Here is a 12,383-nt window from a genome sequence, read left to right as displayed (position 1 = left end):
TTGAAACCACTGTACATGGGACACCCACCCTAGTCATAATCTAGACACAATGATTATTTTATGTGGATTTTATGTGGATTCATGTGGATGTTTTTATTTCAAAGAAAAGTCAATTTTTTCTTGAAAACATGACCCGATATTTTCAATAGCTTCCAGGTCACTTGACCGATTGACTCGAAATTGATGCCAAATGTCTTCCTATACTGGTTGAATGATTCACACCTGTTTTTATCGGATTTAAAACACCGGCTTGTTTCCAACCTGAAACTAACTTCACCCCTGTCGACGTTACAACCATCGCACGGTTTTCTATGTACATCTAGAGGGGGGGTCTCATATTTCCCAGCTCTAACAGCTCTTATTTTGTGCTTATTAGCAACAATAAATCACTAATATGTACTTTTAAAACTTAATATATAAAAATGAGCCGTAATTTGTCTCTACAGAGAGGCACGCTGTCTGACATCTTTTCACAGAATCAGTCAGTGTCCCCTTCGCTTTGTGAGAAGTGGTACAGTCCAGAGGGCGCGAGGCTCTGAACTGTTTTGGTTGTTGGAGCGAGCAGGAGAATCTGTCAGGTGAGGAGACGTCTTTTATTTTATTAACCAAATACCAGAAATACTCTTATTTATCTGCGAATTTAGTGCTTCAGAGTCACTTTTATTCGAGTTACACGACATTATAACGGAGACGAATACGGTACGTTCATTTGAACTTCTCCTAGCGAGTGTAATGTTATTGCTAAAGTCAGCGGTCCTCATTTTAGCTAGCTAGATTTTACTAACGGTCGTGCTTTAACGCTGAATTAAACTGACTAGAGCCAAGTCAACCCTTGTGACAGCGTATAGGTTTTATACTTTAGGTTGTCAGCGACGCTTTGAGCGGTTGGGAAGTGCATTTATACCTAAACACAATGTAAAAACAGCCTCTCACTTGTTAAAGTAAGTCAGTTAACCATCTAATATCATAACCATATGTAACACAACGTGTAGAATTTAAATACTTTGCAATACATTTCAAGGTATGGACCTGAATCAATCAACAACACCACTGAATACCCATATACATTGTTTTTCAGGTGGGAAATGTGTTGTTGGGGTTTAGTTCCTATTTAATGTTCAAAGGTCCCATATGTATTTTATCTGTTTCACTCCATCAGTATTGGCTAAAGCTGCAAGTATTAATCGATTAACGTTAGTTGACAACTGTTGAATTAATCACCAACTATTTTGATAGTCGATAAATTAGTTTTTTTCCCTCTGATTCCAGCTTCCTACGTCTGACTATTTATGGTTTGTTTGCTCTTCTATGTCAGTGAACTAATATCTTTGGATTGTGGACTTTCTGACATCACATTAAATGACTAATCGATTAATTGTGAAAATCATCAACAGATTAATCAACAATGAAAATAATCATTAGTTGCAGCCATAATCAGTATTTTCTCATCATTCGGTTTTTCAGTATTTCCTCTTTTTTCCAGCACTGCTCATCAGTAGTTTAAACAAACTAGTCTCACATGGCAGCCGCACACCTGCTGCATATTGTATCTCATTTAAACCCCTCTGTCATAGTTATTTCATCAGCCTATTTATGTAACAGTATTGTTTATACTACATTCTTCAATCAATCAATCAATCAAGATTTATTTGTATAGTGCCAATTCACAACAAAAGTCATCTCATGACACAAAAACCTGCCTTCACCCACTGAAACTTCCAAATACATATATTTTTATTGAATTAGTCACTGTGTGTCTTTCAGGATGGAGGAGAAAATGAGCGAAGAGAACACTGAGGAGGTGAGGGCGTTGGAGGCTCAGATTGAGTGTCTCCAGGCTGAAGTAACAGCATTGCAGCACCAACAGAAGGAAAACCACAAGGACATAACGTTCCACCTCAGAGGACAAATGCAGGATGCCATGTGAGTTTAATTTTCCATTTGACAGTCATTGTTAAATCCCCATCACACCTGCTTTAAATTTGCAATCTGTAGAATTTTCCCACACACAACTCTACATCGTGACTGTAAATGAACAGTATGTCGTCTTCTCCACAGGTCATATATGTGTGGACAGAGACAAGGAGGAGGGAAGGAGATGTTGCTGTCGAGGCTGAAGGAGAAGGTGGAGGAGCTGGAGGAGGATCTGAAGCGGCAGACACAGATGAATGGCATCAGTCTGAACAGCTGCATCACAAAGACACTGCAGAGCAGTAAGAGCACAACACTGTCTGAATTCACAGCCTTCTCTGTTTTATTGTGTTTTATTGATGAAATGATATGTTTACCAGATGGCAGTAAGCGGGTCCAGCAGCTCTGTGTATCAGGTCACTGCTCTAAACTGGTCTTTCAGGTGGAGTTTCAGCTGTCTGAGGTTAAGGTAAGTCATTTCATTGATCGAATAATCTGGCATCAAGCTTTATCTCTGTCCATTTTGTAGTACCCATCCAGTAGCAACAAAGCAAACCATCTAATGTTTTTCCTGCTATTTGTAATATGTTATGTTTGCTGGTACAGTTACTGGGCCAGTATACTCATGATTACAACCAAATATTTTTGGTCAATGTTGGCTTATCACAGATATCAGTATCAGCTTCAAAAATCTACTATATTAATATTTTTCCAAACGGTACACAAACATCAGCAGCTTTATAGCAGAGCTCTGCATAAGTCTTCAAAGACTATTGTTGGATTTGGTAACAGGTAACAGACTGAAGGGCACATGCCCTTTATTGCCTGTGTTCTTCACAGATTAGGTGTTGGTGCTGGGTAGAGCCAGCAGAGGGTGACAGAGGACCATGTTCAGTGGTTCACTGATGAGACGTCAAGTGCACAGTTTAGATTTTAGTAGCTGTTCAGACCTCAGATCCAGCTGCCAGACATGCATCAAACTTGAGAATGAAGAAATATCACTGATAGGTCTTAAGTGTCATCAAATCAGACATCAGACAAAACTGCCTCAGTGGAAGAAACAACATCAGGTGGCGTTAGATAAAGTCATGTCACTGGCAACTACAACAATGAATGTTGTCTAAACACAGGCAGTTGTAGATTATCTTTAAATAAGATTAAGTCTACATCAACTGGTAAAATTATGATTTAAATCAGGCATTATCTATTCAAATTTCAATTTCAGGATCAATAACCTGACCAGATATTTGGTGCCAAATTTCAATACTTGTGGGAGATTCTGTGTTATCATGATCTGTAAACCTGCTTCATGTAGGTCCATAAGTTTTCTAGTTTTCATTCTGACTGAACAAAAGAACAGCTGGTTTCATTGAACCTCTCCTGTCTGGCTCATGAAGTGTCATTAAAATGGTTGTTTATCTTCCAAAGCTCTAACTTGTTTTGATGGAGACATTAATTATTTTGGCCGTGTGTTCTGGAAACAAGTCATTTTGTAAACACACACTCTCTCCTTACTCTTTATTAATACCCACTTTTTATATTGCAACATAATGTGAGCTAGTACAACTTCCAGTAAACATCGTAACCCACTGAAAAACCATTCACAGGCTCCCCAAATATGGAACATCTTACTACTTAACGTGGAGATCGATGTAAAAGGAATCCTGCTCACTCTATTATCATTTTATTCTCAGATCATGCAAATTAACTCTGTAACTTTGAAAACAGACTGGTTTCCAGAAAGGAACAAGCTTCTTGCGATAACACATTAGCATTCATCACTGCACTGACGCACTTTTTTTTTAAAAACTGAGTAATTGATGGTGTGTTTGTCCTGCAGGAGGGTCAGAGATCTGAGAGGACGATCACTGATCTGAACGTGGTGATGGACACCAGTGACCTGCAGAACTTCAGCAGCTTCCTGTCTGGGTAAGAACTAACATTGCAGACTGATGTTTAGCTAATCTGATCCCTCATGATCCCTCTGTTTGTTTGTTGGCGTGTGTCTGGAATGAACCTTTCAACCAGTCAGCCTCTTTGTAATGATTCAGTACTTTGAAATGTACCCTAATGATGATTAATTACTTGTTATATCATCATTAATCCATCAAAGGAATGGTGTAAAAATGAAACCTGGTCATCTCTGATCAAAAATCCAAATCAGTCGAATAAATCTACATTCTCAATCTCAGTACACAGTAAAGGTTACGCTCACATTAGTCTCCAGTTCAATAAAATCTTCCCACACTCGGCACTGAACCTGATTTCATGTCATGCACCCACTGAAGGTAAATAGTAAGTATTATACGATTGATCACAGGGTGTAAAAGGTCTGCGACAGTGCTGTGGCAGTTTGCAGACTGGTAGTGTAATATTTTACTGGACTGGTTGACAGAACGTTGCTTCACTTTTGACTTCTCTGCTTCTAGAAACAAGGCACATTAAGACAATGTTGTTTCTTTTGGCTAAATGTTGAAATTTGCAGGTCAGAGTTGATCAGAGGTGAACTTTGACCTCCAGGCCGGAGATACAAAAAATGTGTTCTTGAATTGTGCATGACGATTAAATGATGAATTAAAATAACCACCGTTGCAAGTGTGAGTACACATTAACATGTACATGTCACAATGTATCGTTACCTACAAAGTATGGCCATACTGGAAGAATCATTTTTGGTCTGAGTCAGTCTGTGTTCCTGCTTTTGTTGAGACCTTTTACAGAATTTTTAAATCTCCAACATACCATGATATTTTTTGTGAATAGTGTAACAGCAGTTATTATTGGAAGACCCCTTTTCTGTTTCAACGTGACAAAGCGTCCCATGTCCACAGCCATGTACATACAGAAATGTTTTTTCTAGTCTAGTGTGGAAGATCCTGCCTGCAGACTGCGAAAGTCCTGACCTCAAACACATCACCTCTGTGATGATCTGAAACACCAACTATTAGCCAGACCCCATCAACATCAGTGTTGGACCTTGCCCATGCTCTTGTGCTTGACTGGGTGAAAATTTCTGCAGACAGTTTCCAAAATCTGAAGGACAGCCTTAAAACAGACTGGACTGAAATCGAGCGGCCGGTTAGTTCATCATTTATTTACACTGCCTGCTCAGTCCAACTCTACATATTTAATACTGGATATTATTTCTGTCAGGATGAAGCGCTCTGTTTAACTTAACTGAAGTGTTTATTAAAGTGGAAGAAGATCTCAAAACTACACACGTCTGTCGTCCAGCTGAACGTCCTCACTCACACATCCAGTTCATTCTCACCCCCCCCCCACCCCCCCCCCGCTCCCTACTCGCGAACAACAAGCGTTTTTCACAGCTGACATTTTGACTTGTCAAACACACGTGTAACTCATTACAGTCATAATGGCTGCATTCCATTTAGGTGTGCTGGCTTACTGGCACATGTACCTACCTGTAAATGGAGCTCAGCCATCACTGAAATTAGTTGCACCTGTTTTTGTCCTGCTGTGACTGATCAAATTATCTGGGCTGAATCTGGTCTATTGTGGTTTACTCCATTATGTCTGGAGCTTTGGTCACTATTTTATTTCACATGTTCATTGTGATCAAAGCCAGCGGGTTACAAATGACATTTAAGCACAGAATCTCTGGTTCACCTTTAATCAGACTTGCTGATTAAAGGAATAATGTTTGACCTTCAGTTAATCCTATATCAACTGCAGAGCATTAAACTTTTTTCTTTTTCTTTCACCGTGGTCTGGTGAGGCCACAGATTTTATTTATTTGTCTGTGTAGCAAAGACGATGCCGTTTATGAAAAGTCAGTCGAAAGGTAATTTTTTAGGTTTACTGTAGTCTTCAGTTGTGCCAGCTCTTGTTATAAAAATGATAATAACAATGTACAACAATGGACACCTTATATATGCAACAAAGCAGTTTGCCTTGAATCTGTGGTCCACTCCAGTCTTCAACTGAGCATCAGGAGCATCTGCTTTCTTAATGACCCTTTAGACGCAAGTGAAGCCCTTTCAGTTGTGTTTGTTTAACCTTAATGTCTTGTAGGTGTGATAACTCGGGTTCATTTGATGTCCTGATAACCACAGTCTGCCAGAAAGCATCTGTTCTGCCAGTGGATCAGCACCACAAAGCAGAAGTTTGATTTGCTCTATATCTGAGGCCAAACCACATCTGGATTGTATGGTCCAGTCTGCAGAACCTGGCAAACAACAGATGGAAAAATACTGCAGATAATGATTCTGACACACTGCTGCCTTCTTTGAGTCTGTGTGTGTGTGAGAGAGGGAGGGAGGGAGGGAGTCATGGTTTTATAGTCCAAATCAGACTGATAATCTTTGTTAAATCAAGTTGGACTGAACTGTTACAGATAATCACTCACAGCGTGATTTTTATTGGTTATTTTTATTCAGCAGACACATGTCATTTCCACATCTGTCCTCTGCTCTCTCTGAACTGTGTTAATACTCCAAGTAACACTGTAGTTACACAGGCTGCACTGGCATGAGATTGATTGCCTGGTTAACCTGTATATAACAAATCTACAGCCTCGATTCCAAAAAACTTGGGACGCTGTGTGAAACGTAAATAAAAACAGAATGCAATCATTTGCAAGCAAGCTCTGTTTTCCGACAATGGATTTATGAAGTCATCCTGAGCCCACATAGTTATATCCTTTATACAATCATGTGTCTCACAAAGTCGCGAATGTCACTGTATCCTTTAGACGAGACCCCTTTCATACCCATACTGATACTATCACCTGTTGGCAGTGACCCTGTTTACCTGTGGAAGGTCCAAACAGGGTCTTTTGTTGCTCCTTTCCCAACATGTTTAAAACATGTTGCTGGCATCAAATTCAGAATAGGTTAGGGTTAGGGTCGCATACATTTACAAAAATCAATTATGTTGATGAGGTCAAACATTAAATATATTGTATTATGCTGTTTTCAATTGAGAATATGCCAAAAACGATGAGATAATTGTCACATTCTGTTTTATTTACAGCATCCCAACTTTTTTAGAATGAGGGTTGTGTGGGCTTCAGTTAAATTACTTTGATATTCTTGAGTCTTCTGACAGAACAACAGAAACAAAAGCTAAATGATGAAAATATGAGAACAACTAAATCGTAAATTTGGCTGTGTTAACATACAGTTGAGTTGATGATGCAGAGTAGAAGGGTATTGGAAAAGCTAGTGTGGATGTACATAATTTTTTCACAAAAATGGCCCTTTTATTCATTTATGTATGTATTTCTATATATTTTCGGCTTTTTTCATGGCTTTAGTCGATAGACCAGCTGAAGAGTGACAGGAAACGGGAGAGAGGGGGGGTGACATGCAGAGGCCACAGGTCACATTGAGTTTAGATGCAGTCTCACATTTGCAAAACTGTTTATTAGCAGAACATTTTAGAACCTTTATAGCAAATGATTGCGATGTGGAAATGGTGTTGATGCAGTGCATTCTGGGAAGACTGGATTATGTCAAACTTTTGCGATTAAAACACAGTGCTGCTCTTGTCATGTAGGGATCTGAGCCAACTGATCCATGTCCACCGATCTGACTCCCAGTCTGCAGTTCTGATCCAGGATGTCTAAAGTACGGCTTGTGTTTCCTGGTTGAAGCCAGGCTGATAGTTTGAGGCCAAACTGTGGGATCAGGGCAGCAGCAGGAGATTTCAGTCTGCTCTGAAGTTAAAGGGGAGGTGAAAATGTTGTTACTTGGGAACACTTGAACCTGTGATTTCTTTTTGTGTGTTGGCTGCAACATTGATATCAATTTAAGGACAAATGAAAGGGTTATTCAAGTCCAAGAATTCATCTCCTGGGGAACATGACTGCCATCAACAAATATTGAGGCATTATACCTATTAGATTTTGTCATTTGTTATGCATCCATGTTAAAGCGTCCAACTTAATTTCAAAGTGATGCAGATCCAAATCCCTGAATTACAGCTCATGTTTCAGATTTTATGGTGGTGATTTTCTCATTATCAGCTGTTTCCCCTGATGGGAAAACGACTGTGCCAATCCAAGCTGTGTTAAGAGGAATAGTGATGTCTTTATGTGCTCAAGCCAGAGAAACGGCCACAAAAATGATGATTAGTTTGGATGAGTAGTGGAGGAGTGGAAGAACAGCTGTACAGGTTGTTGTAACTCGACTGACAGAGGTAACAAATCTTAAATCAATATGTCTTTGATAAACAGGACAAACGTTACTTTGTCTACTCCTACGACCCACAACCACAGCTTCTCTGTTGACTGAAAACAACATTGATGAAGAAGTTAAGTGTTTGATTATGAGGCTAATAAATCTCGGGGTGATCAGAACATTAGGAATCATCTTCTGAGGTCCATGAACATCCAAAACAAATATTATAAATACTAATATACTAGACATTTTTTCAGTAGTTGTTAAGACATCTCACTCCTTGTTGATCTGTTCAATTGAAATTTAAACTGCTGTTGGAAATCTGTAACTATCCAAATTCATTGTGTAAACAACAGGTTGTGCCTTTAACTGCAGGTGTTACTCTGATCTCTTGCATGCCTTTTTTCCCTGTAGGTAAACTGACCTATTGGGGTTCTCTTCATTAGAACAAACGGATAACCACAACACTAAATATAAGTCACTTATCAGCTTGTCATTCAGTAAAAGCGGTTAAAGCTTCTGAAGAGGCAGTAAAAGCCTCTGAAACTGATGGAACATAAATTGTAGTTTTACATCTTCATTTAGGAGTAGGCCACATTTATTCTATGAAAGTACTTGTTAGTTCTCAATAATTCGAAAATTAGTACTATCAATTTAAAAGTGACAGCTCCAAAATGCAAAACCAAACTGTGTCCTCAGCAAAGTGGTCCATTGTTCTTTAGTTTGTGTTTAATTTGATCGTTTTTCCACTGTTTGCTGCAAACAAATGTTACTGCTTATGTGGGATGATGAACTGAAGCGACTCAAATTTTCCAATCCTTACATCTCATTAGAATCACTACGTAACGATGAAGAGTTTTTTGCACTGTAATCAGTGATGAATGGTTTAATTTGTTCTACACTGAAGATATTATCAGACTGCATTATTCAGAACCAGTAGGACCAAATCAGTTCAATACAACATTATCAAACAAGGAATCAGTCTCCCTCTGTCTTTTTGTTAGCGCTCCATTATATTTGAGGGTGCTGCCATGTTTCCATCAGCTCTGTGTGGAATAACAGTCGTCTGGAAACTTCACCCGGCTGCCGTCTAGCCCTGGGCCCCCATGGAAAACTCTGGAAAGCCTTTCACAGAATGTCCCAGGCTCACTCAGACAGAGCGAACAGACCAAAACAATGATTTTATTTTTTATTTCTGCCATTGTGATTTACAGCATACTGTAAATAAGAAAGTACCTTTTTTTATCCTAGCTTTTAAAGGTTTTGGGTGAGTAGTTCAGGGTTATTTACTTTTAGACATAACGTATTAAGTATGACTATATTTAAAGAAATTATTTTAAAAACGTTTATTTTTGTGTCAATTTAAATCATTTTCAAGTCTGTTCGTTAAGACCGATTTCTTAAGCCTGCTGTTGTCCAGAATGTTAGAATAATGAGACAACAGTCATTCAAATTGAACCCTCTGCAGTAGACTGACACGCTATTAAATGAAGTTTGTAGTAGAATAACACATTCATCCAGATAACATAAATGAATAATAACAATTAACAAGTTTAAGTTTTGTGTTGAGTGAAAAGCAAATTCTTGATGACAGTTACTTTCTCTGGTTTTCTTTAGTTTGCTTAAAGAGCATCCCAAAGTTTCACCATTCACGGTTCCCAAACAGTGTATCTTAATGATGTTGTTGATCCCATCATCCTCTTCGGCCATCAGTGTGTTTAGATTTGTAATGTGTCTATTACCTGCAAAATTAATGGTTATCAAATTGTTTTTTATTGTAAATTAGCAAATGTTAGATCATGTCAACATGGTAAACGTCCAGTTGTCCATCTCATGCACATCTGAAGAAACCGATTCACAATTCAAATCATCAACTTTTATGGTCAGAAGTATTCAATTAAAAAATGTTTAATGATGTATTGACTGCCATTTCAGGGTGGAGGAGAACAAGGATCTTCTGCTGTTCTTCAGGACTCTCAGGACTTTCTCAGACAGATGTGATGACCGGTTCAGAACCTTCCAGCACTTCCAGGTAAGTGGAGACAATTCAAACTGGCAGCCTCACCCTCACACTCCTGTTTTCCATGGCACTGAATTATTTGTGTGTTGTTGGCACACAACAATCTCTTTGTTCCTCACAATGAATACAGAGGACTGACTCCGGATTTAGATCAGATTGGTCGTCATATAGATACATAGCAGTATTTTGGTCCAATGAGATTGCCTCAGCCTTTCTTTAACTGTTTGTATATTAGTCTAGAAACATGAGAGAACGTTCTTGACTTGTGCACAACGACTTCTCTGCATCATGTTGAGGACAAGACGCATCAGTCCATCCTGAATTCTTTCAGTGGGAGGACCAGATGGGCCATCAGTCAGTGTGATCGTTGACAAACCTAAAATGGGAACTTTGGGTTGGATTTAATCTTTAACCTTTGCTTGACCCTGGGTTAGGGTTGGGTTTCAGCCTCATCCATCAGTGGAGGAGCCTTGTTGTCCTGTCCAACTTAAGAGGCCAGAGGGTCAGTCAAAACCTTAATCGTTTTTTGTCATTGGTCCCCCAGAAAGATTTCTTTTGTTGTCAAAATAATGTTGGTGCAAGTTACAACTAAAGCCCTAAAACATGGCATCTCCCTATCTTTAAAGCACTCTGTCGGTCCAACATTGTAGACCTGATAAAGAGGGTTGGGGTTTAGATTGATTCCTTAAAACTGAATGTGTGCTCCCACACCAAGCATTGAAAATCTTTATCAACGCTGTTTCTTCTGGAGAGATTTCATTTTCATACCTAATTTGGGGTAGGTAAGCAGCTAGATATAATAGCTGGAAAGATAGCTGGAAGAATTGATGATTTGTTCGACAGAAGGATACTAGGTTACCAGGTAAATTTATTGTCATTTTTTAAATCACATGGGTTTAAAAAATTCAACTATGTTTGAGTCCTTTCAGTCCTATAAGATATGATATGATAGACAGGTTTGATTTATACTGTAGATATGTAGATTGTCTGAAAACATGTGGATTTCCTTTTGTTGTCTTTCCTAAAGAGAACAGCATTTTTTAAAGTTTAAAGATGGTTGCCAATCATGAAGATACAATGCCACCTCCAAAAAGGTGCCACCTCATACAGGGGCTATTGTTTGTAAGCTGCTTATACCAATGAAAGAGTAGAAAATCAAGGTTAAAGCAGTGGGTGTGAATTGGTGAGGGCATGGTAAATGTCAGGGTGGGACTTTATTTAAGAGGTACCAGTAAAATGTCAAATAGTAAATCAAGCAGCAGAAGCAATATGGAACCTATTCTCCTGTTTACTTGGAGAATGTAACATTCTGCCAAGTTGGCTGGGCTGAAGGAGGATTAACCCACATTTTCCATACTGGTGTGTGTGCTCTAAACTCTTATTTTGCCTTACTTGCATTTTCTTAAGTGTTATTATGGAAAAATGTAATTCCCATTGTGACTGTTCTGCTGTAATGTCGGCAGTGCCCTGTGTGCTGATTTCCATGCTTTAATGACACACAGACATGAACATTTATTTAGAGGAATAAACAAATAAAGACATAAAACACAAAGAACCAGGCCAGGAATCTGAACATTTTTGTTGGTGGTAGACCACGACATTAACCACCCAGTCACCGTAGGACTGCAGGACTGCCATGTAGCAGAGACAAACCACAAAGCATGTGGCCAATCACTGATTAACATTTCTCCATTGAGGACATATTAGTGTTAAATTGCTCTGCAGTCAGACACGCAAACATGCACAGACTTTCCAGTCAGCCACAGGGAATGGTTTATTGCCGTTAGTGTTTTTGTTGTGTTAGCCATGTGGCTTAAAAATGGCAATAGCAGTAGGTCATTTCAACACTTTGCAAGGGCCATCAACTTAACAAAGTTAGCTCAAGCTCTAATAATATTTTTAATGTTCATATCTATATTTGACAGTTTAAGTATAATTCAATAATAATATATATGACAATAATTATTATCGATGTTAAATAGGACCCTCTCAATTTGGTTATTAAAGAATTGTGATGAAGATGAAGATGTATGAACTGTGCTGGACATTTTTCAGTGGAAAAAATACTTCCTCGCTCTCTGGTGGACAAAAGCTAATATGGAGATGCTGTCACTAATTTACATGAAACGGGTCTTTCACATTTCTCTTCTAGCATTTCTGACACTGATACTGATACTGGAGGTAATGTCCCCATTGCAGTTGCAGTAAAGGGACAGAAATTAACCCCGATGGCGTTATGAACCTCTGCCGTCATCATTATCTCATAGTGCTGGTAGGTAGGGATGCTTGCAGGGCCACAATAACACCTGTTC

General features: G+C 38.9%; 1 protein-coding gene across 2 annotated transcripts in view; it reads left to right on the top strand.

Moving 5' to 3' along the window:
* The first annotated feature begins 502 nt into the window (after nucleotides 1-502).
* The window catches only part of cenpp (centromere protein P), a 90,760-nt gene continuing 78,879 nt past the window's right edge, over nucleotides 503-12,383 (top strand). Inside the window, exons 1-6 of one of the 2 annotated variants that reach the window (XM_084347716.1) lie at nucleotides 503-578; nucleotides 1,765-1,923; nucleotides 2,059-2,213; nucleotides 2,292-2,380; nucleotides 3,752-3,840; nucleotides 9,987-10,083. In XM_084347716.1, the coding sequence (XP_084203842.1) occupies nucleotides 1,766-1,923; nucleotides 2,059-2,213; nucleotides 2,292-2,380; nucleotides 3,752-3,840; nucleotides 9,987-10,083 (588 nt within the window). In that variant the 5' untranslated portion in view covers nucleotides 503-578; nucleotide 1,765. The other variant, XM_084347717.1, reaches the window with a different exon arrangement.

Source organism: Pagrus pagrus, assembly GCF_965226575.1.
Source record: "Pagrus pagrus genome assembly, chromosome: 3".
NCBI classification, from domain to species: domain Eukaryota; kingdom Metazoa; phylum Chordata; class Actinopteri; order Spariformes; family Sparidae; genus Pagrus; species Pagrus pagrus.
This window is presented reverse-complemented; position numbering and strand designations above follow the sequence as displayed.